Raw genomic sequence first — 25702 nt, 5'->3', positions numbered from 1 at the left:
TTACTTAGTCCCATGTTGTCCCCCATTCCTGACATAAATCATGGGCTCTTATCCCTCTTTACCAATCAAAACCTTATGAAACACCACGTGTCTATATTTCAGAAATACTGAATAATTACCAAAAATGAAAACTCTAATAATATGACAAGAATAAAAAAAAAAAAATTAAAACATTACATAAATAGAGTGAAACTTATCCCTGAAGCTCCATTAAAACTCATATTTTAGAGTTTTAAAACATTTTTGTAAAAATATATTTGGCTTTGGATTCATTTGAGAAGTGGGTTATTTTTTTGACTTTTTATATAGTTTAGTCTGAGATTAAAAAGTCTTGTTTAAAAAAATATTTTTTTAACATTTTTAATTTTTTATGATAAAAATAATATAATAATTATGAATTGAATGTGATGTTTTATTTTCTTAAATTAAAAAATTTATTTTAGTTTTTAGGGACTAAAATAGTCCAAAGCCACCCGATCCATATTTCCCAAACCGAGCCTTTGATATTTGGGAGAGGGAACACACACGCAGTGAAGGGACAAAAAACTAGGAGTAGCAGATATGAGGATAATAGGGTCAAGTTGCGGTGAGGTCCGAAGCCAATTGCTCCAGCAATCACCACAGCCACCAGTACCATTCCTCCATTGTCAATTAACTGTTGTGAGCCGCCGTGGCTTCTCAAATTTGAAGCGCCGATTTCAGACACCTCTTCCAACTTCACTTCTCTCTCTAACCACCACCACCACCCCCAAATTGCCCCTTAAACCCTTCTCCTCCACCACCACCCGCTCACTCCCCGATGACGCTGCTTACGGTTAGTTACTTCACCTTCTATTTATTCTATATTTGTTTACTTCTTACAGTTACACTAGTACTACTCCTATACAGTGGCGGAGTCCGAAAATCAAATTAGAAGGGATACTTATTAATTATATTATTGAAAAAATTTACAAAAGTATTTAATGCAAGTTTTTATGATTGATTTCGAGGATAAAAAAAAATAATGATATTTATAGCTAGTATATCATGGCCAATATAAAAAAATATGAATACAACTCTTAAAATAAATTATATAGTGATAAAAAAAAATTTATACAAAATTTGATTAAAAATTTAATATAATGGTAATATCACGTCATCATTAGTATGTGATATCACCAATTAATAGTAAATAAACACATAGAGTGTGAATCTCACATGTTAGATGTAACTAACAATCCAATAAATTTCATATCTTTATAGTGAGATTAGTTATACTTACATATCAATAATAATGACATTACCGTTACATTCAAAATTTTTCATAAAATTTTCATAGATGATATGGTTTATAATAGTCTTTTCATTTTCATTCAAAACAACCATTATTGTTCTCATAATTTTTAAAATGTCATTAACGTTTCACTCTAATAATATTTTTGTAATTTTTTTTATTTAAAATATTTTCTTTATATTTGCAACAAAACAACAACAATAACACTCAATTAGTACACATTAATGTGTGTTTGGGAGGAGAAAAATTGAGTACACACTTAACCTTTAACATAATACACATAATGGTGGTCCCTTGAACCCATAATCTTAAAGTTATTAGGCCAAGTCTTAACCATTAAATCAATAATCACCCTCTTTTTTCATATTTGCAAAAAAAGTAAAAAAAATTCCCAAAATTCAGGGGGGGCACGTGACCCCCCTCGTCCCTTGCTGCCTCCGCCAAGGCTCCTATATGCTTTTATAGAGCTAATTGCTATTTGAATTTTTTATTTACAATAAATTTCTGGTCTTGGTCCAAATGCTGTGTAATGGCGTTTTGTGGTTGATAATTGGTAGCTGCAATGCAAGTACTTTCTGTTAATAATAGTGTGTCTTCCTATTATTATTATTATTATTATTATTATAACTTTTTTGGACATGGTTGGGTTGGGTTGGGTTGGACCTTTCAATTTTTTGGGGGTATCATTTGAATTGTGGTTTAAATTAATCATTATGTGAGCTTGTTTGGTAGCCCATTGGATTGCGGTGGTGGAGTTCTAAGATGTTAATGTTCGGTTTGATTCAATTTCTCAACATTCTCTAGTATTCTACTTACAAAGCTTCTTCTTTTTTTTTTCTGCCTTTCAATTTGTTTTCTTCTTTGTAAGGTTTGGCAACAAAGGTTGCAGATGCTGATCTTGCTTTAGCAGTCAAGGTGACATTTTAATCCCACCTTACATGAATGTTCAAATCCCAATTATTTGTTGGTAAATCTTTAATTTTTTTTTTTTTTTTTTAAAAAAAAGAAAGAGCCTGAAGAAAATGCTTTCAAGATGCTTCCTTTTGGAAGCAAGAAGGATTATCTTTCCACTTAACATTGTGTTTGGATCATAGATTTAGGTAGTGATTTTTCCCTTGCCTTTTCCTTTTCCTTCCAAATTGCTGCTAAAATCTATGATCCATACACAACCTAAGTGTAACATTAATTATGCTTTATCATTTGTCTCATATTGTTTGACAACAATTAGTAGGAGGTGAGAAATAATTTCATATGGTTTGAAGTGCTAATTTTAACTGTTCAGTTTTATTTCAGAACAAGGCAATAGATATTTCCCCTGATCTAAAAGGAACTTCCATATTTCTTGTTGGTGAGCACTATTTTGTAAAGATTGAACCCCCTTTTTTTTTCTTTTTTTTTTTTCTCCCTGCTGATGAAGTGATTGATGAAATTTTGTCATTAAATCTTATCCTTACCTTTTTTTTTAATGTCTAGTTGTATACTTATTTATGATATGATATGATGGTTCTCATAACTATTAAGGGATAAACAGTGCCATGAAAACTAGTATGGGGAAACTTCTGGCTGATGCATTGCGATATTACTACTTTGACAGGTACCCGTGCAATCCCATCGCAAAATCAGGAGAAGCTCTTTCAGCTTGAAATATGGTAGCTGAGTTAATTTTTTTGTTTACTTGGTGTGCAGTGATAATTTGGTTGAGGAAGCTGCAGGTGGTGGATCTGCTGGCAAATCTTTTAGAGAGAGAGATAAGGAAGGATTTTCTGAATCAGAGGTAACTTTTGCAGACATTTCTTTAATGCCCCGCTTTAAGGGTTTGAGATTGTTAGTTTTAGTTCTTTCTTTAGGTTTGTCATTCAAAGGGGGATTGTGCAATTAATGAGCAAATGCCTGTCTTGCAACTGAGGCATCCCGTGACCAAAACTGAACAATTAATCGTAGAAAATTCAATAAATCCAATTACGCAATCTGCTTTAGTTGCTCAAATCTAGATAAACTGGCTAAGTTTTACGGTGATTCTTCTATCAGACTGAAGTATTGAAGCAGTTATCATCCATGGGTCGCCTGGTTGTTTGTGCTGGAAATGGTGCAGTTCAGAGTACAACTAATCTGTATGTCTATTGATTCCTCTGTTTCTCTACTTATCTTGTTCTGCAGTACTAGTCTATTCTGTTGTGTTCAAACATCAAGTTTTGTTTTCAACTCGATTTTCCAATTAACACTTATAGGGCATTATTGAGACACGGGCTTTCTATATGGATTGATGTCCCTCTAGACATGATAGCCAGGGATGCCATAGAAAATGGGAGTCAACTTTCTAAATCAAAAATATTTAGTTCTAGATCTTATTCTGAGGTCAGTTTTTCCCACTCAAACTTCTAATTAGCTTACTTCTTCTTTCTTCATAAAAGAATTTCCATTATTTAACCTGATAAACATCCAGAGTATATGCCATTGTTGAGCGCTCCTGATTAACAGTGTTGACTCAAGTAAATGTGTTGTATGGATGTTCAATCAGCTTGCTGTTTTGTATGAAGAGCTGAAAGGCGGATATTCTACAGCGGATACGACTGTTTCTCTTCACAGTATGCCCATTGATTTTTCTATAGTTCATGCTTTGTTAGATTATTATTTCCCACTTTTTGTAACAGTCTCTTGTTCTTTGCAGAGGTGGCTTCCCAGTTAGGTCATGATGACTTGGATGCTGTAACCAAAGAAGACATGGCTATGGAGGTGAAGTTACACACGCGCACACACAAGCATAACATGTTCTTAAGATTAAGTTAAATGGATGAGGAGACTTAGCTTGGGACTATCCCTTCTCTTTATACAATTGCAGGTTCTCATGGAGATAGAAAAACTGGTTAGAGTAAAGAAGCTGATGGAAGAGGCTGCTAGGCCATTTTAGCTTCCGAGGGCCATGCTTTCATATCTTGTAACAACTTTTGGGTTAGCACATGTTAACTTGTTATTGCTCCTGTGTAGGCAACGCATAAGCTTTTGAAGTTTCATCTTTGGAATTGTTGTAACTTAAAGCATGGAATATTATGTTACCCATGTCTTTAAATGAAACAAAAGTCTTCTTGGCTTGGTTTACTACAATGGAAGTTTGTTTTGGGAAAACTACATAATACACTTATTGATGCGAAACTATAAAGCACTAACACTCCAAAACGGAAGAAATTTTTACCCAAGTTAAACACAAAACATGAATTGATATGGGAAAATCTTGAAATGACGAAAACTAGTGGAAGCAGTGTAAATTGTGGATTTACTGGTGAAAACTACACACTCAGAGACTCAATAGAAGGAAGTAAAAGAAATTTCACTCTTTAGAATAGCCAACTGAAAGTCTGATACCCATATTTGCATGATATATATATATATATATATAAATATTTGCATTGCTTTTGTGTCTGGTAATTAAGGCCTCATTTGGCAAGTGACTTTTTTAGCCAAAAAACTAAAAAGTCACTAAAAAAAATCAAAAAACCAACAACCTATACCAAAAAGTTAAAGATTCCTTTTTCTCTTTACTTTTTGCACACCTTTTCGTAAAAAATTAAAAAGCCATCCCAAACATGTTAGTTTTTTTTATATCATATTTTAGTCAAAAAATCAAAAAGTTACTAAATGCTTCGTTTGGGAAGCCCAACTTGGGGCTTTTTTGGCTATTTTAGCCATAAAAAACAAAATAGGCTTTTTAATCCAATAAGATAAAACATCACATCAAACTCATAATCATTACATTATTTCTCTCACAAAAAAGTCAAAAAAGCCAAAAAAATTAAAAGCCCTTCCCAAACCAGACTTTTTAGTCTCAGGCTAAAATAGTCAAAAAAACTAAAAAGTTAAAAAGTCAACCCACTTCCCAAACGAACCCAAAAAAGTCTGTTCTCAAACGAAGCCTAAATGGAGGTAGCTTATGGTATGAGAAGTGGGAACCCGCACCAATACATGTATGTATATTAGTTAGGATAGGATAGGATAGGATAGGTTGGTTCAACTCTAAACTTGAATAAAAGTTGAGCATAAAACGCGTTTTGGGCATGTGCGCAGGGTTCGGAACCCGTGTTGCACTATAGACATGACAGCCACACACACACGCTACTGCTTAGGATGAGGTACCCCTACTACGCATCAGCTTTCCCAGCAAAACAAAACAATTTGGGGGTGATTCTTTTGTATAATATATATCGGCATTGTTAGGGTCTCGAATTGTCGAGGTTCGAATGCCTCGACAATTCCTCTCTCCTCTTTTTCTTTTTTTTAAATTTTTTTTTTTATTTGTTGGGTTGTGCTTTTTTTTTTTTTAGTTTCGTTTTGTAGTTCGAATTTCTTTTGGCCCGAGTGACTTGACTACCCAAAATGACGTCGTTTTGGATAGTTTTTTTTTTCCCTTTTAACTTTGCAAATGAAGGAGGAGGAGGAGGAGGAGGAGGAGGAGAGAAGAGGGAGCTGTGTGTGAGAGAGAGTGAGGGAGAGAGAGAGAGCATATCTGTTGGTTACATATTTTGTATAGGCCAATCGCAGTTCAACACGTGGCAGGATGAGGGCAATACGAGAAGACAGTTCAAATCTCCAATCACAATCATACACGTGGCAGTTAGCATTGGTTATTGTGGATCTGTATAGCACTGGATCAGCGAAGAGATGCAAGAGGACGTGGCTTAACGGTCACTCATACATTTAAATTCAAAATCAGGAGGGAAGCTTAATTGAAAAGAGTGGCGTAGTGGAACTCACTATAAGGCGACATGTTCAGCAATCATGGGAAGACGGTTCGACGGTTGGAAGCCTACTTCGACGGTTACTACAGGACAGTATAAATAGTGGAGAAGGCTCCAGAATAAGGGATCTAGACTCAGATCAAAAACCGGATTTATCTACTTTATTTTCCTCTCTTTTTAAACTCAGCTTTACAACTCTGCATGTTAGTGTTTTTTTATTTTTGTATATAGAAACATTGCCTAAACTCATGTGTTGTGAGTGAAGTTAAGAATATGATCTAGTACTACCATACCTATTATTGTAATCATCACTATCATCTTGTTTTTTAACCGTTTTGGTTATTATTCAACTGGTTTGGATTTTGCAACTCATGCGTAAAGAGGAGGAATCAGCATTTTGCCCAGCCTGGGAATTGTGCTGCAATCACTACTTTATGTTTGTGCAGGCAAAGTATTGTCAGTGCTGGGAAATGTGGAGTTTGACCTCCAGAAACTTGTTGATAGCTATGTGAGTTCTTATTGTAATGTTTTATGCTGCAGCACTCTATTTGATTTCATTTTACAGCATTGATTTCAACTTTGTTTCTCCATGTCAGCGCTCTCATGTAATCCTGACAATTACAACCCCATCAGAGTCGCTTCTCAACGAACTTCGGACAGTGGAGGTTTGTCTATATGGATTCTAGTGTTTTTATTTTTATTTTTTTATGTTGTTGCTGATATCTATGCCTGCAGCCAACTAGAAAACGAGTTTCTCATGAATAGCTATTGTTGGCTGATTAATGATCTTCAAACGTTTTCACCAATCAAATACACCAAACTTGATCTTTGGTTTCAAGCTTGACTGCTGAACGAGTCAAGCTTGACAATTTCCTTAATCAGATTTCACTAAGGAAAACGGAAAAGTTAGGCCTCATTTAGTTTCAAAATCATAACCTTGAGCAACCTTATTGAAGAAATATTGGTGGTTGATGTACTAATCAAACATTAACATAACAAGAACTTCTTTGATTTAGTTCATAGGTGATTTTTCTACTGTTAATACGGTTGAGTAAAAGTGAAATATCTTAAATATTTGACATCTCAATTTTCAAAACGTCAATCTGATCTGGCCCCGTCCAGCCTTCCTCACACCTTTTTTTTTTTTTTGTCATTTGGCTGCCTTCACTAGGAAGGTCTGTCATGGTCACCTTGTCATCGGTTGGATACCTTGACTACCTCGGTATGTTATGATGATGGCATTCTTATGAATTTGTATTCAATGAGCTTTCTCTTGTTTGTTGGCACAGGAGATGAAAAGGCAGTGCGACGAAAAAAGGTACAAATCATTCTGTTAGTTTAACTTTGTATGATTGAAGTACATTTCATATTGATTAGTTACAAAACCTTTAGAAATTTGTACGAATACATGGTGGCACAACAGAAAGAAAAGGGAAAGTCAAAAAGTGGGAAAATGGAAGTTTGTACTTCGCAGGAATTACAAGCAGCTCGTGATGAATATGATGAGGAGGCAACCCTGTGCGTTTTCCGATTGAAATCTCTGAAGCAAGGGCAATGCCGCAGTCTTTTAACACAGGCAGCTCGTCATCATGCAGCTCAGGTGTTCTTTATGTCTTCCAATTAAATTCATATATCATGAACTCTCAATTCTTTTTGCAAGTTCACTACTAATGTCTTTGGTCTTTCCTCCTTTGTTCTGCTCTGGACGCAGTTGAATTTCTTTCAGAAGGGACTTAAATTTCTTGAGGCAGTTGAGCCACACAGAAGACTGGTTACAGAAAAGCAACACATTGACTACCAACTTAGTGGACTTGATGATGGGGAAGATGGGGAGAATGAAGGTGTGAATAGCCTTCAGACTAATGATGATGGGGAATTGAGTTTTGACTATAGACAAAATAAGCAGGGCCTTGATGCTGTTTCAACATCAAGGAATTCGATGGAGGTAAATTTGCTCTTTGGAAACCTGCTACATTAGCTTTCTTGTGCGATTTTGACTGTCAACCCCATCCACTGTCTATACCATGGAGTGGAGCAGTGTTACCACAAAACGCTAATACCCTATCGATTTATGTTTTGGCACATACATTCTGAAACACAGTATACTTTTGTTCCAAAACGGTGAATTTAGTGATCCTAAGAGATTCCGAAACTTTTTTCCAATATGTTTCATTAACATCTCCTTAAGAGGAAAAAAGCAAATATAATAAACTAAAATCTAAGGAGAGTGGATTGGCATAACAAAAAGTCTACTCACGTTCCAAGTAGCATAGGAGTAGAGAGTAACTAGAGTTTGCCTTGTAACTATCCCATAGAAGTTTCTCTTTGTAAGAGGACCTAATTTGAGCCCATTAAATTAATTAGGCCCAATAGTCCAAGATTGGTGGGCCCGAATTTATCACCATCAAACGGGCTAAATGGCTCTAAGCCTCGAAAGGGTTCGGATCCACGAACCTAGAGACTTACACAGGCCCAGACTCGAAAGGGTATTAGGCAAGCCTAGAGATCCGAGGCATTCGGACTCGAAAGGGTTCGGATCCACGAACCTAGAGGTTCGAAATACTTGGCTTCGAACGGATTCAGACGCAATCTAGAAGTCGCTCCGTTAATGAGTCCCAGAACACTTGCGGGCTCGGAGCTTTCCGGGATCTACGCACCAGAACCATGGGCGTAATGGAGTTCGAACAAAGGACCCGATCCCGAGGACGGTGAGTGGAAACAAATTCACTCTTCGGTTAAACTAGCCTATACCCGGGTCGAGGTGGCACGACCCTGGGGGGTCCATGAGACTCGGCAATATTTTGCGGCAGGACGTCCTCTGGGACTACCCCTGACCCTTTGGGATGGTTGGGGATCATTGGTTAGGTGTGGCTAAGAAGAAGGGTTCGCCGAGGGATTGATCTCCTCTTCGGGGTTTTCTCATCCTCGGAGAAGTCACCTCCTCGGAGAGGTCACCTCCTCGAACAAGGTGGTTAGAGAGAATATCCCCCATGTGCCTTGCACATGGGCTCCATCCTACATCATGAGGTGCCTATAAATAGCACCCACCCATAGCTTTACAAGGGATGGATTTTGGAGATTTTTAACTCTTGGGAAAGAACTAATTTCCCTTCTCCATTATCAACCTTGAGAGTGAAAGTGGGAGATCCATGGGAGAGCCTTGCCATTATTCTATTCTCTAGCCATTTTGCCTTCTTCTTCACCCAATCTCTTATCTCCATCATCTCCTTTGTTGTTGTGTTCTTGAGTTGAGATTATTGAAAAATCTAAGCCTCTCATACATTATCTTCTAAAGAATTCGAAGTTGTTCTTCAAGGATCTTCGAAGATCTTCGAATTTTTCAACTCCTTTCTTGAACCCTCTCCTACATTTTGGCGACTCTGCTGGGGAGGCGGATTGGTTAATGGTCTCAACGAGATCTGGAATCCACACAACTCCAACAAGGATGGCGGGAGAAGATGAAGTTCACCAACAAGGATCCTCTAATGGTGGTGATGACAGGACCACGGCTCCAGATCAACCACTTTTACTTGAAGCCATTCAAGGACTTCAAAATACTCAACAAGAGATTCTTACCACTCTTCAGAATCTCACTCACACCATGATGGTGATGAGTTCTAACTTTGCACCGGCGCCAAACGGAAATCAAACTGTTGGTGGAGTTATTCTCGCCGGAACGCAAAATCAAATCCAAGGAGAAGTAGGCCCCAATCAGCCTATGGCTTATGGCAACACGGCCACAGTAACACATGCTCAAACCACAGTAGGCGACAGCAGTTTGCCCATGCCCGGTCTCCATGGCGTGCCAAGCCAAGATCCAATGGTGACTAGGGGAGTTTCTGGTGTAATGAATGGCGCTCCGGCGACTGTTGGTGTCCAGGAAAACATAAGGAGCATGATGGCGCAAAAGGGAGCTCTGCCCGTACCTAATCTTGTTACGCCACCAATAAATGTTACCCAAGCACCAAGCGGGCCTTCTTTGGTGCCGACAACAAATCTGCAAGCACAACCCGGTATAGCGGCGCCGTGCGGTGGACTCTACGGGCCTCAATTCAATATCCCATCAGCAACTGGCTTGTCTATAGGCGCTGATGGCCAGTATCGTCAAATGTCCTCACCAATGATGAATTCGCAGCACCAGAATGGCCAAGACGCCCCTAGCTCAGTCTTCGGGTACATAAGCCAAGTCCCGGGAATACCACCATCAAACTCTCTCCCTCAACAGTTTCTCACTCTCGCCGATGTGCAGGCCATGTTCGATCTCGAACGGGGCAAGAGGACCTTACCCTCTTTGCCTGATCCAGACGTCAAGCCGCCTTACCCCATTGAGATGCTGAGCTATCCATACCTTGAGGGGTATACAGTGCCGAAGTTCATCAAGTTCGACGGCAAACAAGGAAATGCCCGAGAACATGTTGTGCGATTCATCGAGACTCTAGGTATTCATGGTTCAAACCACGTCCTCCGACTGAGAGAATTCTCTAAGTCCCTCACCGACCGAGCATATAGTTGGTATGTTAATTTGGCCCCAAACTCTATCCGAAGTTGGGAGGAAATGGTTAACAAATTCCACTCCAAGTTCTTTCAAGTGGCGGAGAAGGTGACCACACTTACATTGTGTAAAGAGAAGCAACAAGAAAGTGAAGACATCCTTGACTACGTCAAAAGGTTTCAGGACAAGGCCGTGGATTGTCATGAAGCAGTTGAGGAGAGTTATCTGGTTCAAATTTGTCTAGAAGGGGCATTGAGCAGGTACAAAATGTTTCTAGTTAACCACAAGCTACCCACCTTCTCGGCATTAATAGAAGCAGCTCGGAACATTAGCATTCCTCAGGCTCAGGAGTCCGGATTTAAAGCCAGTTACAAGACTAGTTTCAAGTCATCTCGTGGACCTATCGTTGCTGCTGCCTCTGCCCCGGATACCCGAAATTCACAAGGAGGAGGTCATAGAGGCCAGAAAAGAAAGCAATATAATGGTGAAAAGGGGAATGTTTCTTATCCATGTGGAATCGAGGAAGTGAAAGCTCTAGTTAAGGAATGGGTGGCTGATGGAGAGCTAAAATTGCCTTATGTTGAAGAAATGCCATAAAAAAAGGACCGTGAGAGCCCTGAATTTTGTGTCTACCATCGTACATTGAAACATCCGACAGAGAAGTGTTGGACTCTCAGGAAAATCTTCAGAGATAAAGTCGAGGCAGACGAATTGAGGTTCAAAAAGCGAGGGACTCAAGACATCCGAGAACAACCATATCCTCAACACCGAGACAAGGGCAAGAATGTTGCTATGATAGCTTATGAAGGCCCAATGATCGAGGCTATCGCTAATCTCGATGACGATGACTGTTATCTGGACGACATCCTCGAGCCAGAGGGTGAGCAAGTTTACTATGGAAGTGCTCTCGATCCAGAGGGCAGAACATTTATGACTCATGGCGAAGATCCCTTTGATCCAGAAGGAGGAGAAGAATACTATGGAAGAGGAGGACACCATGTTTATGTGGCATCTTATTTTGAGGAGACCGAGGAGATGGTTAACTACGAGCCTCCAAGAGTGGAAAAAGATCCGGATCACTATGCCAAAACCCTGCAAGACTGTGTAAAGTTCAAGCAGTTCTTTGACCAGCTTGGACTTCCCAGGGAGGCAAGAACGGAAATCACCAAGTCTATCATTAATATAGCCGAGGCACACCATGAGGAATGCATGTCGACTGAGGGGTCTATCCCGAGGAAGGCAAAAGAGCAATCTAGTGCCATTACTTTCTCCGAGGCTGATCGAAAGTATCCTTTTTCTCACAATCGCCCGCTTTATGTGACTGTTTTTATTAACGGGGTTGAGTTCAAAAGGGCCTTTCTAGATAGTGGAGCCTCTATCAACATTATGACTCGCGCTACTCTAGAAAAAGCCGGAATCTCTGAAGAACGCATTGTGAAGCAGCCGATAGTCATCACTGGCTTCGGTGGAGAAAGGAGAGTTACTATCTGATGCGTAACAGTTGATTTAGCCGTTGGAGAGATTCGCTCGGCCACCAAGTTCCATATTATCGATTCTGAGGCAAATTATCACATCATTCTAGGGAGGACCTGGATGCATAGATATGGGGCTGTACCATCAAGTTATCATCAGTGTGTTAAGGCTAAATGGGGAAAGAAAACGGTGACAATTCAGGCTACAGAAAGGCCGTTCGAGATCCATGAAGCTCATTATTCTGATGCCATCTACTTCACCGAACTGGTTGTCGAAGAAGTTCCCACCACCTCTAAGCCTCGAGGGGTCAAAATTCCTCGTTGGGAGGATATCAAAGATGACAAGGAGCCGATGACAGAATCAAGTAAGCGGGCGATGTCTAGACCAGAAAGTCCGCCTATTCCTCGGAAGGTGATGAAAGTTCGAGGAGGCAAGATGGTGTATTATTTATGAAGGTGCGGGGAGTCGGTTTCTTCAGTCACCGACTCCGAGTCAAAAGAAGAGCCTCCTGACAATGATATAGTAATAAAGCCTGAAGTGGCTCCAGAATGTATGCAAGATGGGCCGAAGCCTCAGCCCGAACAACTTATCGAAATAGATCTGAGTGATGGACAAGATGCACCGAGGCCGGTATTCGTAAGTTCGAGCCTTAGCCCAGAAAAGCGGGAACAGTTGTTAAAGTTGATAAGCCGATACTCAGATGTGTTTGCTTGGTCATATAAGGAAATGCCCGGACTAGATCCTGACCTAGTCTCCCACTATCTTGATGTATTCCCAAACTCCAAGCCAATTAAGCAAGCTGCTCGAAAATATCATCCAGATCTCGAAGAGAAGATTAAGGAGAAGATTGAAAAACTTCAACAGGCTGGTTTCATCCGGCCAATACAGTACCCCACGTGGTTAGCAAACATCGTGCTAGTAAAGAAGAAGAATGGCCAAATCAGAGTATGTGTAGACTTTCGAGATTTGAACAAATCTTGCCCGAAGGATGAATTCCCTCTTCCTCACATCGACACCCTCGTGGATACTACCTCGGGACACCAGATGTTCTCATTCATGGATGGATTCAGTGGATACAATCAGATTAAGATGGCTGAAGAGGACGCAGAAAAGACCGCTTTTAGAACACCTCTCCGAGGAGGTACCGGATTCCTAGCCCGGTGTGTTGGCCAACAAGAAGCAAGCTTCCGACTACAACAGATCCATGAAAAGTCTTGCGGGGATGGGGATATCAGTCTGTATAGAAGAATCCAAAGACAAGGTCATTATTGGCCCGAGATGGAGAAGGACTCGAATCAATTACAGAAGGAATGTCCCAAGTGTCAGTCATACATCCGGGAGGATGAGAGTTGCTTTGAAATTGATACCCCTGACTGGAGGCAAGTCTACATTGACTATCTCAAAGAGGGAACACTACCTGAGAGCCCGAGGGACATTGCACACCTCAAGAGGAGAGCGAGGCGGTACTTTCTTGATCAGGACAAGCTGTATAGAAGAAGTATTGAGGGCACTCCCCTGAGGTGTCTCTCCAAGGAGGAGTCAGATCTAGTCCTCGGAAGAGCCCACGAGATTGAACATCAAGGAGGGGCTCGGCTGTTCGAGCAACTTATACACCTTGGGTATTACTGGCCGACCATGGAGTCAGATGCATCCCATCACGTGAAGAGGTGCCAGACTTGTCAGAAACACGGAAATTTGATCCATGCTCCAGCTGTAGACCTGCATAGTATCCGAACGCCATGGCCGTTCCATACCTGGGCTTTTGATCTGATAGGGCCCATCTCCACATCTTCTAAGGGGTACAAGTGGATTCTCGCAGCCACAGAATTGAGTACAAAATGGGTCGAAGCAATTCCTCTGAAGAACGCTACGGGGCCTGCAGTCGCGAACTTCATCAAGGAGAATATCATTTGCCGATTTGGAGTACCAAACACCATCCTCTCGGATAACGGCACTCCCTTCATAAACAAATATGTGAAGAGCCTCCTAGAGACTTACCAAGTGAAGCATCACAAATCCACACTCTACTATCCAAAAGGGAACGGGCAAGCGGAAGCCACAAACAAGACACTGATAAGGATTCTGAGCAAGATGATGGATGAGTTTGGGGGGACTTGGTCCGAACAGTTGATAGTAGCCCTATGGGCGTATCGCACTTCGAAGAGAAAGCCAACTCAAGCAGCTCCTTACTCCCTTGTGTATGGGTCCGAGGCAGTGTTACCTATAGAGTTGGAAACTCCATCTGCTCGAATGGCTCTCGCCTCGGGGATGGTATTGGAGCCTCGAACCACCAGATTGGAAGCATTAGAGGAAAAGCATGACAGAGCTGCAAAAGTCATGGAAAGGTATCATGAGTCCATCGCCCGAGCCTATAACCAGACTGTGATACCAAGGAAGTTTGAAGAAGGTGATCTAGTATGGAAGATTGTAGACCCAATCATGCGAGGACAGCCTTTGTCCAAGTTTTCTCCAAAATGGGAAGGGCCCTACAAGGTGGTTCAGGCGAGCTCAAGCGGGTACTACAAACTTGTAAGGGTTGAAGACGGCTTCCGAACTGGCCCGCTCAATGCAAAGTTTATCAAGCATTACTACCCATAATTGGACTCATCTATGTTGAAATTCATTTTCACTTTCTTACTTTGTCTAAAAGTTGTATTTCCCTTACGTTATGAAGAAGCTGGTTTTCTCTATGGTGTATGTTTTATCCCATCACTTACAGTGAATCTATTATACTTTTGTCAAGAAAGTTGAAGAACTAATGAGAATATTTCAGCTTTTATAAACATGTGCATATGATTGTTCTTTCCATTGTATCATTCGAAATAAATATTTTATCAAGTAGAATGAGAAAACAATGCGAAAATATCCAAACAACAAAAATTTTGTCATTTCATTGCATTGTCCTAGATAAAACATTTTTATCGAAAGGGGCAAGAAAGTAATGATAAAAAAAAAAAAAAAAAAACTCGATCTTTCCTAAAGACACCCTCGAAGAAGCTGCCCGTCACATCTACATCTGGAGGACAAACAGTAGAGTGTGCCTCTAAAGTCTCCAAGGCCCGAGCATAACCCGACTCAAGTTCACGAAGAGTTGCCTTTATCTCATCTATAGAGGTGCGATAAGAGGCAAGCACAGACATAAGTTCCAGCCGACGACTGGCGTTCGAAGCTATATCCAGGCGCTTCCGAAGCCATGATAAGTCCACTTGGTGACGCTCCATGTCAGAGATCCCCTGATACGCCGTCTCGACTACTTTCCCATTAAGGTCACACAACCGTTGCCTGTCCAAGCTATATAAGATAGTGGCAAAAGACTCGAGAAGAGCAGTCTGAATGAGTGGACACTGGCAAGCAAATGAAGCAAAGGTCTCCGGGTAACTTGAATGCACAAGCTGTAGAACTGAAGCAAACTCAGGAGCTACCCAATAATGGAGAAATGATACTTTGCCAGAAGCTGAAGGAGGAATTGGGGCCGGAAAGCTGCTAGTCTCAGGAATCTCCCCAGTGTCTATCGGGTTAGATGAACCACCCGGAGGGGTAACTCCCGGCAGAGGTCCCGAGCCTGAGAATGCCGAACGATAAGGGGAAAGACCAAAAGCATCACTATCAATGTGAAAATCACTGAGATTCAAATCCAAAATATTCGAAGGCACTGGCGATGAAGAACCTCTGGCAGTCGTCTCAAAGGCAGGTGTTCCCCCTTGAGAAGGAGAACCGTGAGGAGTTACAAAGAGAGTCGGAGTAGAGTCCGGGGCAGGTGAAGACGGGACCACGGTAGCAGCTAACACTGGAGCAGAGTCTGAGGCAGGTGAAGGCAGGACCCCGGTAGCAGCTAACACTGAAGAAAAGATAAGGAAGCCTTATTAGAGGTAGGAAACAGGAAAGCCATTTGAGTAAAGATTTCTCACAGATAGAAGTAAATGACAAACTTCAGAAAGAAAGATTACCAGAGGGAGAATCAATATGCAAAGCCGGAGCAACTGAAGGACTCCTAGCATCAGCAAGGTCACTTGGCCGTATAGAGAGCACCTGATCGATCTCAATGTCTGACGAAGCCTGAACAGTAGCAGTCATCCCTGAAGAAGGAAGGAGGGCCGGAGGATGAGAATCACCATAAGTGCCAGAGCGAGTCTCAGAGATTTCTAGCACATCCACCTCCACACCATTCCCAGAGGCGCACCTCGTCTCTACATTGCTTCTAGAAGCATGGCCTACGGCATCAATTTCTGTGGCATCAGTCCCTCCAGTAATCTCAACATCAGAACGGTGAGCCCTAATAACCTCGTCACCAAGATAGCGCTCCTCCTCAGCTACGGTAGGGCAGTGACGACGCATGCGTGGAATAAGGTCACAAAAATGGTCGGAGGACTCAGCCTCATCATCGTCATCATCTATAACTGCTATACGAGAGGTGCGCATCTTCACAAGTCTTGCAGACAAAGGGAGGGTGTCGTCCAAGTCTGAGTCCGGCCTGGGGGAGGCAGCATGGCCAGGAGCCACGGTACTGAGAACGTCAACAACCGCAGGATCCTACACAACATGGACAAATAAAAGTTTTCATTTTAGAAGGTATAGTCGCAAAAAGGAAAGTAGCTTCAAATCAAAAATTTCGGGTACCTCATGAAGCCTTTTGGAAAGGCGAGGAGCGGAAGGACTGGCATCAGAAGTCCTCTTGTGAGCCATCTTCTTAAGGCGGGTCGTCCGAGGACCAGAGGCCTTATTCAAAGGGACTGGCTCCGGAGAAGTAATTGCCAAGCTAGAAGCAGATGCCCGAGCAGAAGGGTCAAGGAGCAGATGAGGTGAAGAAACTCTCGTACATGTGGTCAGATTTTCGGCTCTCGGGTAGCCGAAGAGAAGAATCCTTCTTATAAATCGGCGGAGGCAAACATACGGTCGGTCTGCTCCGGACAAATGCAATAAACGCATCGATATTCTTCTGCCAATACCGCCTGAAAGAGGAGGTGAAACCCCCTACTCGACCCAAGCCTGGCATCGTCAAAGAGCCGGATATGGGAAACACGGTGTGTACAAGCCCGCGACTGAAGCGCCCGTAGCTCGCTGAAAATGATAATAAAGGAGGTGCTGGCCCCGGGGCACATTGATCAAACCCGAATTGATATGCTACGCGGTCAGGCCTATAAACGGCACTATCAACGCCTTCCTCATGCCATACCGGTAATGAACTCGGACGGATCATAATCAGCATATCAACAAAGGGTGCAGGGATGTTCTTCGGCAAAGGAAAGGACACCGAGCGGGAGGAACCATGATAGATAAGCGGTGTGGCCACACCCACAGGCGGGCATACATACGGTCGTGCCACAAAGCGTCGGGGATCATCCACTAGAGTATTCAAGGATAAGGTGGAAATGGTACGTGACCAACGTGTAATCAACGGCTGGCAAGACTTCGCTTTCCCAAATGTCCGAGACCCATCAGTATCGAGCACGGGGATGCCATCTTTATCCACTATCTCCCGAAGAACCTCCGCCTCGAATACAGTCGGAGCAGGGGCAAATTTTGGGAACCTCTCGAAGAAGAAACAAAGCAGGAACTGGCTGTGAATAAAGGAGACAGGCTCATATCGACCCACGGAGCGAACCATATCTCGATGTAGTAGATCCAGCCGATAATAGAGATTCCCAAGAAATAGGGGAGCCAAAGGGATCCGATCTTCTCTGAAGAGCCTGACTGCCAAGGGGAAGACGAAAGGATTGAGGGAATCCGGAGGCGTGCTCGGAAGAATGAAGAATGAAAAGAAGCAAGCCAGAAATCCCAAGAAATAGAGCCTGGAGTCGTACATCGGACCGACCTCATACTCCCGAGAGTTAGGGTCAGCATCTCTGGCCAAGGGCTGAAGATCTTTGAAGAAGTGGCGGATCCATGCAGTATAGGAGGCACGGTCCGTCCTTACTCGACTAGTCCTCCTCGCTGAACCATCAAAAACGGAACTCCACCGACCACAAGTTTGAAGATTTAGCTTCAGAGATTGGATCAAAGAATCATCTTCGGGGGGTGTCTGCTCAGGGTCGAAGGCATCAGGGCCGGTCACTTCCAGACGCAGCAACATGAACACATCCTCAAGGGTGGGCCCCATCTCGTGCTGGCCAAGTATAAAGGTGTGTGTCTCGGTGCTCCACCGAAGAGCCATGGCTTCCAGGCTAGCATTGTTGCGACGGATGGATAGGGATCGAGATATTTTCACTGGGATCAATAGGCGGGCCTCTTAAAGCCGCTGACAGAAGCTCTTGTCCGAGAGAACATCATCGACCCACTCCTGCCAACCAAAAGGAGGGTTTGAGAAGGCCTTGAACTGAGGATAACAGTATGGAAAGTCTCCCCGCTCAATCTGAAAGCGTAGCACCGAGGAAGGAGAAATGAGGGCCTCGTGTCCAGAGTCAGTGTCCTCAGTGAGACATAATGGAGCCCCCTTCGGAGATAGAAGAGAAGTGGTGGAGGTAGCCGCCCGCCAGAAGGGGTCCTTCCGACCAAAATAAGGAGATTTCCTCCACTCAGATGCCGGAGGTACATCCCTCTCTTTCATGAGAGCCGGTTCTGATGACCCCGGAGCTACGGGTTTCTTTTGAGAAGACATATGGCTGAAATAACCGGTATAAATATTAAAGAGTTGACCGTATTAAAATTCAGAATATTGTTACATGCAACATGATGGGTTTATCAACAAATTCAACTTCGGACGTCATCAACAATTCATTTTCTCGGATATTCTTCAAGCTCAACAAATTTTAATACCAATGGGTGCATCATCAACATATAGATTTTCGTCTTCTATCATCAATAAGAGGTACAATGTCATAGGTCGCTTCATGATGAAGTTCAATCGGGTCAATTTCTTAAAGTCACTATGTTCCATATTAAAGGTCCAATTTATACGGGGCTCAAAATTTGGACAGAGTGAAGTTCAATAGTAAATTTCAGGCCCGAGATCCGAAGTATATTACATTGCTTATCAGTAGCAAGATTCAATGGATCATTATGCAAATTACAAGAATGTCCTTTCCAAAGTCCATATTCATAAGTCCAGGGTTTTCTCTCTCCATGTCAAAAATGGAGCTCAAATACTAGTCAACAAGTTATATTCGGCCTTTCCTCGGTGATAAAGTTCAACAAATTATGTTCAAGCCAAGCACCTCAATAAGGTTTCAAGTGCTAGTGCATGTTTCCAAATGGCCAAAATCACGGTGTTTGAGCTAAAAAAAAAAATATCATTGGGATTGCCACAAAAATTGAGTCCATATTCAGATTCAGTTTTTATTTATTTTATTTTTATTTTCATCAGACTGCTTGAGCCCTCTACATTGCCACAAAAATATATTTATATATATTTAAATATATTTATATTCGGAAGAGGGGGTCGAATGTCATACTTACAAATTTGGGCAGTTAGAGAGGTGAAGTCCGAAGCCGATACTGGAAATTTAAGCTGAAATCAGAGAGGCTTTACAGACTGTAATCAACAAGACTGGGCTAGGCTTGGGCAAGACCACACACGTTGCGTTGAGAGGGCGAACGTGCGTGGTCAACGTCGGATAAGCTGAAGCCGGAAGCAGCGATGTGGAGCTAGGTTGGGCAAGACCACACACGTTGCGTTGAAAGGGCGAACGTGCGTGGTCGATGTCGGATAAGCTGAAGCCGGAAGCAGCGATGGTGCCACAGAAGAGTCGGCAACCACACACGTCACGTTGAGTGGGGCGATATGTGTGGTCAGAGTTGGACCGTCGAAGCCAGAAGCAAACCAGCAGAGAGAGCCAGCGGTGGGTATTGTCTTCACTAGTTCAAGATTGTTTGCAAGCCTCAAGACTGAAATAAATCATCACCAGAATTCCCAAATTAGAAAATGTATCAGTACATATTTATTTTGAGCACAAAAGTCCATCAAAACAATAAGATGGAATACCCACAGATCCAAAAATATAAGAAGAAAAAGGAAGAGGGCTTTGAACAAAGATTCAACTAGATCCTGAAGTCCAAAGATCAATAAATCTGAAACAGTGAAGGGAATGAAATTAGTTGAGTAAAAATCAAAACCCATTTATATATATATATATAAAGAGCTCACTCCCAGATCTGGGACAATTCAAGAAGATGGGGTATTAAACACTTACAGATCTAGAGAAGCAAGAGAGAGTAAGTCAGCGGCACAACATGTAGCTTGTACAAGCGATAAAGAGACTGAAGATTAGAAGCAGCGTATGTAGGTGGTGGAACAATTAGGCAGACCAACACCACGTTGAATCGGTGATGTGGTCGGCGTTGGCGGGTCACGGCTAACAGTGATGAATTTCAGTGGGCGAGAAAGCATATCGACAGACCAACACCGCGTTGAGTGGGCGGCGTGGTCGTCACTGATCAGCTACGGAGCTTCTTTGAAGAAGATGAAGTTTGGGTTGGTCTCAGTTTGGAGAGAGAGTGTGCCCAAATGGGTCCTTGGAGTTTGATCTCCTGCAAATAAAAAAATAAAAAAAATTCGTTAGTGAGGTAAGGTGTAGAGTAAGCACTGTGAAAGCATGGCACGGCCCCGACGAGGACGACGCACAGTCGAACCAACGGCGGCACTATTTTGGCGAGGTTGGAAAATGATGACGTTGCAGAGAGGTCGGGGGCGTCGGTGCTGGTCAGTCGAGGCCTGCAACGGCAGTGACGTCGCAGAGGAGTCGGCGTCGGTGTGTCGGTGGCGTTGGTGTGTCTTCAGTGACGATGACAGAAAAGGAGACTGGAGTTGCAATGGAGGTCAGTGAGCAAATGGTTGTGGCCTATAGTGTTGTAGCAGCAGACCTTCATTGAAAAATAAAAATAAAAATAAAATAAAAATAAAAAATAAAATAAAAAATAAAATAAAACTGGGTCAGTTTTGAGGAAGAAGAAAGAAAGATGGGTCTCTCTGTGTAGAGAGAGAGCGGCGCTGTGCAAGAAAATAAAAGAGAGGCTACATTGATTAGGGTTACTATCCTTTTCTTTAAATAGAATAAAAAAAGGGGGTGCTCCTCAAATATTCTACATATATATATATATATATATATATATAACGGCCCAAGCAATTACGGGTTTTAAATTTGAAGAAAGAAGAACAGTGGGTTTGGATGATTGGACTCCACAAAATAAATCTTATTTACTTTTTGCTGAGTACATTTCAAAAAGTGAGATCACATTTGCAAAAAAAGATAAGAATGGTGGATTTTGTCCTTAGCTTCCATATATATATATAAATAAAAAATATATGGGTTTGACCATTTCCTGGAAAGAGAAATTTAATTATTGATCAATTTTGGTGAGTGGATCTTTAAATATTCAAATTTTGATTTGTTTTTTTTCTTTGTGAGATCAAAAGCATGCCAACATATACACCTTCAATGGCGCAAAAAAAAAAAAAAAAAAAAAAAAAAAAAAAAAAAAAAAAAAAAAAAAAAAAAAAAGTTATTTATTTATTTTTTATTAGTTGTCAATTTTACCCGTAATTTACAGTGAGTCCTCAGTTTTTATCCATAGATTTTATCAAAGCCAAATATTCTCGAAGACATAATGTGAAGCATGGCTGATAAGGTGAATTTATGCATGTCCGAGAAAATTACAATTTCTCATACACGCAAGGGGCAAATGTAAGAGGACCTAATTTGAGCCCATTAAATTAATTAGGCCCAATAGTCCAAGATTGGTGGGCCCGAATTTATCACCATCAAACGGGCTAAATGGCTCTAAGCCTCGAAAGGGTTCGGATCCACGAACCTAGAGACTTACACAGGCCCGGACTCGAAAGGGTATTAGGCAAGCCTAGAGATCCGAGGCATTCGGACTCGAAAGGGTTCGGATCCACGAACCTAGAGGTCCGAAATACTTGGCTTCGAACGGATTCAGACGCAATCTAGAAGTCGCTCCGTTAATGAGTCCCAGAACACTTGCGGGCTCGGAGCTTTCCGGGATCTACGCACCAGAACCATGGGCGTAATGGAGTTCGAACAAAGGACCCGAGCCCGAGGACGGTGAGTGGAGACAAATTCACTCTTCGGTTAAACTAGCCTATACACGGGTCGAGGTGGCACGACCCCGGGGGGTCCATGAGACTCGGCAATATTTTGCGGCAGGACGTCCTCTGGGACTACTCCTGACCCTTTGGGATGGTTAGGGATCATTGGTTAGGTGTGGCTAAGAAGAAGGGTTCGCCGAGGGATTGATCTCCTCTTCGGGGTTTTCTCATCCTCGGAGAAGTCACCTCCTCGGAGAGGTCACCTCCTCGGACAAGGTGGTTAGAGAGAATATCCCCCATGTGCCTTGCACATGGGCTCCATCCTACATCATGAGGTGCCTATAAATAGCACCCACCCATAGCTTTACAAGGGATGGATTTTGGAGATTTTTAACTCTTGGGAAAGAACTAATTTCCCTTCTCCATTATCAACCTTGAGAGTGAAAGTGGGAGATCCATGGGAGAGCCTTGCCATTATTCTATTCTCTAGCCATTTTGCCTTCTTCTTCACCCAATCTCTTATCTCCATCATCTCCTTTGTTGTTGTGTTCTTGAGTTGAGATTATTGAAGAATCTAAGCCTCTCATACATTATCTTCTAAAGAATTCGAAGTTGTTCTTCAAGGATCTTCGAAGATCTTCGAATTTTTCAACTCCTTTCTTGAACCCTCTCCTACACTCTTGAACTTGAGAGGTCTTCTACAAGGCTAGGGTCACAAATTTCTCCAGTAACAATAACCTTTACAACGACATAAATGTTAAAAATTTGTTGTTCATTAAGATAAAATACTAGGAGCTTAGTATAATGACCCTTCAGGTGTTGGAGGACCTATCAGCCATCAAGCTTAACTATATATTTGTACAGATTGAAAAGGGAAATACAAGCAGTTGATATATCTGATTGGGTTGAATTTTCACTTAATATTTTTGTATATATCACCCCTTAATTTTTGCATCTAATGTGGTGGATTTTGCAGTTAGATCAGGTGGATATTCCACATCCTCAAGTTTCTACGGTTGAAAATGCAGAGGTAAAGAACTTCAGCATCCCCCTTGAATAATAGAGTGAAACAGTTGTTTTCCTGTAGTCTATCGGGAGGAAGTAATCCTTGTTTGATTGTCTCTAGCGAAAGAATCAAATTATGTTCAAGGCCATCAACTATTTTGTTCTTCTAAATAGAACATAAGCTCTTTTGAACAACTTTTGAAACAGCTTGGCATGGTGATAGAACAGCCATCGGCATTTTTTTTGTCTAGTTTGTTTGTATTCAGTTGTCAATTTGCAGGATCCTGTTAATCTGTTCAGGTAAATCTTAACAAAAGCGTGGGGGAGCAGAATTTCAATCGGGAACATCAAGTGGGCAGCCATTCTGCCCCAATATTTGCAGAGAAGAAGTTTGATCCAGCTGAAAGGGCTAGAGAAATGCAGCTGTCTGCTCGGAAGTTTCACAGTTATGTGTTACCCACTCTTTTGATGTGAAGAGTTCGATTTCAATAACAAATGGTTCAGATCTGCAGTTGAGGCCAACAAGCCATATTGGAAGCACCCATAGTTTGTGGCATTCATCCCCATTGGAGCCTGAGAAGCGTGAGAAAGATTGCACAGATGATAACTTGTCAGTGCCCGCCATCTCAAAAGCACAATTAAAACTCAAAGAGGGCAGTAGCAACAATCCCTCAGTCCAGGTCCCCCCCAACTCTGCCTCAGGGACTCTCACTTCCACAATGTGATGCACATAATGCATATGATGCAAAAAAATTCAAGAGACAAGCTTTCTCTGGTCCTCTTACTAATAAGCCATTGTCAACAAAGACTTCTTTATCTGCCAGCAGCCCGATTACGTCATCTGAACTTCCCCAACTAGTTTCTGGATTGCTTTCTCGTGTACATACTCTTCGTCCTTCATCATCTCCAAAGGTGTCTCCCAGTGCTTCACCTCCCATTGTATCTTCACCCAAAATAAGTGAGCTTCATGAGCTTCCTAGGCCCCCAGGTGGCTTAGCTTCCAAGCCAGTAAGTTCTTCCACTGAACACTCTGCCCCATTGGTCCTCAGAAATCAGGAGCTTTCTCCAACAAATAAAAGCCAAGCGGGGGCATTTAGTAGTGCATCCCCGCTTCCAACTCCTCCTCCGTTAACAATTCCTCGAAGTTTCTCCATACCTTTTAGTAATAAGAGAGGAATGGCTGTACATGTGGCCAAGCCATTGGAATCTCCTCAACGTCCAGTCAAGGCTGAAGAAGTAGTTTCTCCTCCGCTGACTCCTATATCCCTTTCAAACATCAAGCTATTATCAACTGTTTCGGAAGTAGACTCTCATTCTGGGCAAATCAAAGGTAACTAAAATTCATCATCCCCCTCATATTCCTACTGCTGTTTCTTATATGATGCTTGTTTTTATTGTTAGGAAGGCTTTCTCCATGGTGGTTGGTCATTGACTACAATGTGAATTCAGCTCTTCACAATTTTGTCATTAGAATGATTCCTGTATCGTGTATTTTTCTAGAGAATGAATATTATATTTCTAGGCTGAGCAATTTCTGAACAATGTTGGATTTTTTCATTTTCCAAAGTGAGTTAAGGGAATGATACATATTATGGGTGTTTGGTTTTTTGGTTTACCTATCAGCCTTCATATCCGGGTTTATTCTCCTCTCCTGGCAGATCCAGCACAAGGCCCCGAGTTTATTTTAAAAAGTTGGCTTTTTTTTCTTATTTATTTATTTATTTTAAATATTTAATCTTTAAGTTGAATATTGCATTGTCTTAAACCTGTTTACCACACTTTTTTTCTTTTTTTTTTTCTAATAAAAAGAAAAAAAATATCTAAATGATTTATAATTATGGAACGTAATAAACAATTGGCTTGAATTGTGTATCAAATAGCATATTAATTATATTGAAGTATAATTTTATTAATTTTTAATCAATATTTTATGAGTAATGTTAGGGATATCAAAATTTTTATCAAATGTTTTACCAAATATCTCACATGGGATAGGTCCCACATAAATGTCGGGTCCACATCCATGTGAGATATTTGATGAAACATTTGGTAGAAATTTTGGAACTTCTAGCATTTTTCATATTTTATGTATATTATATAAAATGAAATTGGGTGGTTGAAGTTATTAGGTTGTGAGAACACTATTTGGACTTTGAAAAACACACACACACACAAGATATCGTTCTTGCATGCTAAACTTGAAATTTTGTGTTACAAGAACAAATCAAGTGCCTAAAAAAGAGAGTGGGGCAGAGAAGTTCAGTCAGTTAAGTGCACTACATCACACTTACTTTTTTACCTAATAGAGGCTGTTTTAGGACCATAAGGTTGTTTAACTAATTCATGCTTTTATTAGTTTGCTTGTTGTCTCACAAGTCTTTGTACATTGCTTGCTGCATGTTGATTCTAGCTTTCTTTGTCTAATTTCTATGTTTAAGAGCCTCATTTTAATAATCAACTTACCATTCATTTCTTTCATTTGAGAATTGTTTCAATCAGTTGAAGCTTATTCAAAACATGAACTAGAGAGCTATGCTTGATGGCTTAATCTCTACGGAGATTCATTGTCAATGACTTAAGAGTCGCTTCCCGTTTGACATGTTTCTCATTTAGTGGACATAATCTTTAGTGGACGTAACAATCATCTTGGACAAATGGGTTAAAGAATGACAAAAACTAATGAATTTGGCTTAAAATGGACCAACCAACATAAATAAAATGAGTCATATTGCTTGGGGCTCGGTCGG

At 41.5% G+C, this 25702-nt stretch overlaps 2 protein-coding genes and 1 non-coding gene across 5 annotated transcripts; 2 read left to right on the top strand and 1 right to left on the bottom strand.

Annotated features, from left to right (window-relative positions):
* Positions 1-475: 475 nt before the first annotated feature.
* On the top strand, positions 476-4375 carry LOC114313848 (putative inactive shikimate kinase like 1, chloroplastic). 3 transcript variants are annotated; one of them, XM_028260261.2, is made up of 10 exons: positions 476-814; positions 2142-2188; positions 2567-2621; positions 2795-2867; positions 2960-3047; positions 3302-3384; positions 3502-3628; positions 3792-3858; positions 3942-4006; positions 4113-4375. In XM_028260261.2, the coding sequence occupies exons 1-10, from the start codon at positions 562-564 to the stop codon at positions 4179-4181; spliced, it is 927 nt and encodes a 308-aa protein (XP_028116062.2). In that variant the 5' UTR covers positions 476-561; the 3' UTR covers positions 4182-4375. The 3 variants fall into 3 exon arrangements, with proteins under 3 accessions (XP_028116062.2, XP_082771813.1, XP_082771815.1); XM_082915687.1 differs by lacking the exon at positions 2142-2188 and having other exon boundaries at positions 486-814; positions 2556-2621; XM_082915689.1 differs by lacking the exons at positions 476-814; positions 2142-2188 and adding an exon at positions 2201-2240 and having other exon boundaries at positions 2556-2621.
* Positions 4376-6043: 1668 nt separating this feature from the next.
* Positions 6044-24570, top strand: LOC114313849 (uncharacterized protein At2g33490). Its single transcript, XR_014360209.1, has 9 exons — positions 6044-6096; positions 6385-6511; positions 6600-6668; positions 7293-7321; positions 7396-7603; positions 7715-7948; positions 22927-22980; positions 23256-24285; positions 24357-24570. It is a non-coding gene; the product is annotated as an uncharacterized protein At2g33490 (transcript).
* Positions 7973-16707, bottom strand: LOC145820734 (uncharacterized). The gene is made up of 4 exons (XM_082917333.1): positions 16586-16707; positions 15916-16498; positions 15358-15806; positions 7973-8020 (listed from the first exon to the last, which is right to left on the bottom strand). The coding sequence occupies exons 1-4, from the start codon at positions 16649-16651 to the stop codon at positions 7973-7975; spliced, it is 1146 nt and encodes a 381-aa protein (XP_082773459.1). The 5' UTR covers positions 16652-16707.
* Positions 24571-25702: the final 1132 nt, after the last annotated feature.

The sequence above is a fragment of the Camellia sinensis genome, chromosome 2 (genome assembly GCF_055761805.1).
Source record: "Camellia sinensis isolate YWXY chromosome 2, ASM5576180v1, whole genome shotgun sequence".
Taxonomy (NCBI): Eukaryota; Viridiplantae; Streptophyta; class Magnoliopsida; order Ericales; family Theaceae; genus Camellia; species Camellia sinensis.
The sequence above is the reverse complement of the archived record's forward strand: the minus strand, read 5'-3'. Positions and strand labels throughout refer to the sequence as shown.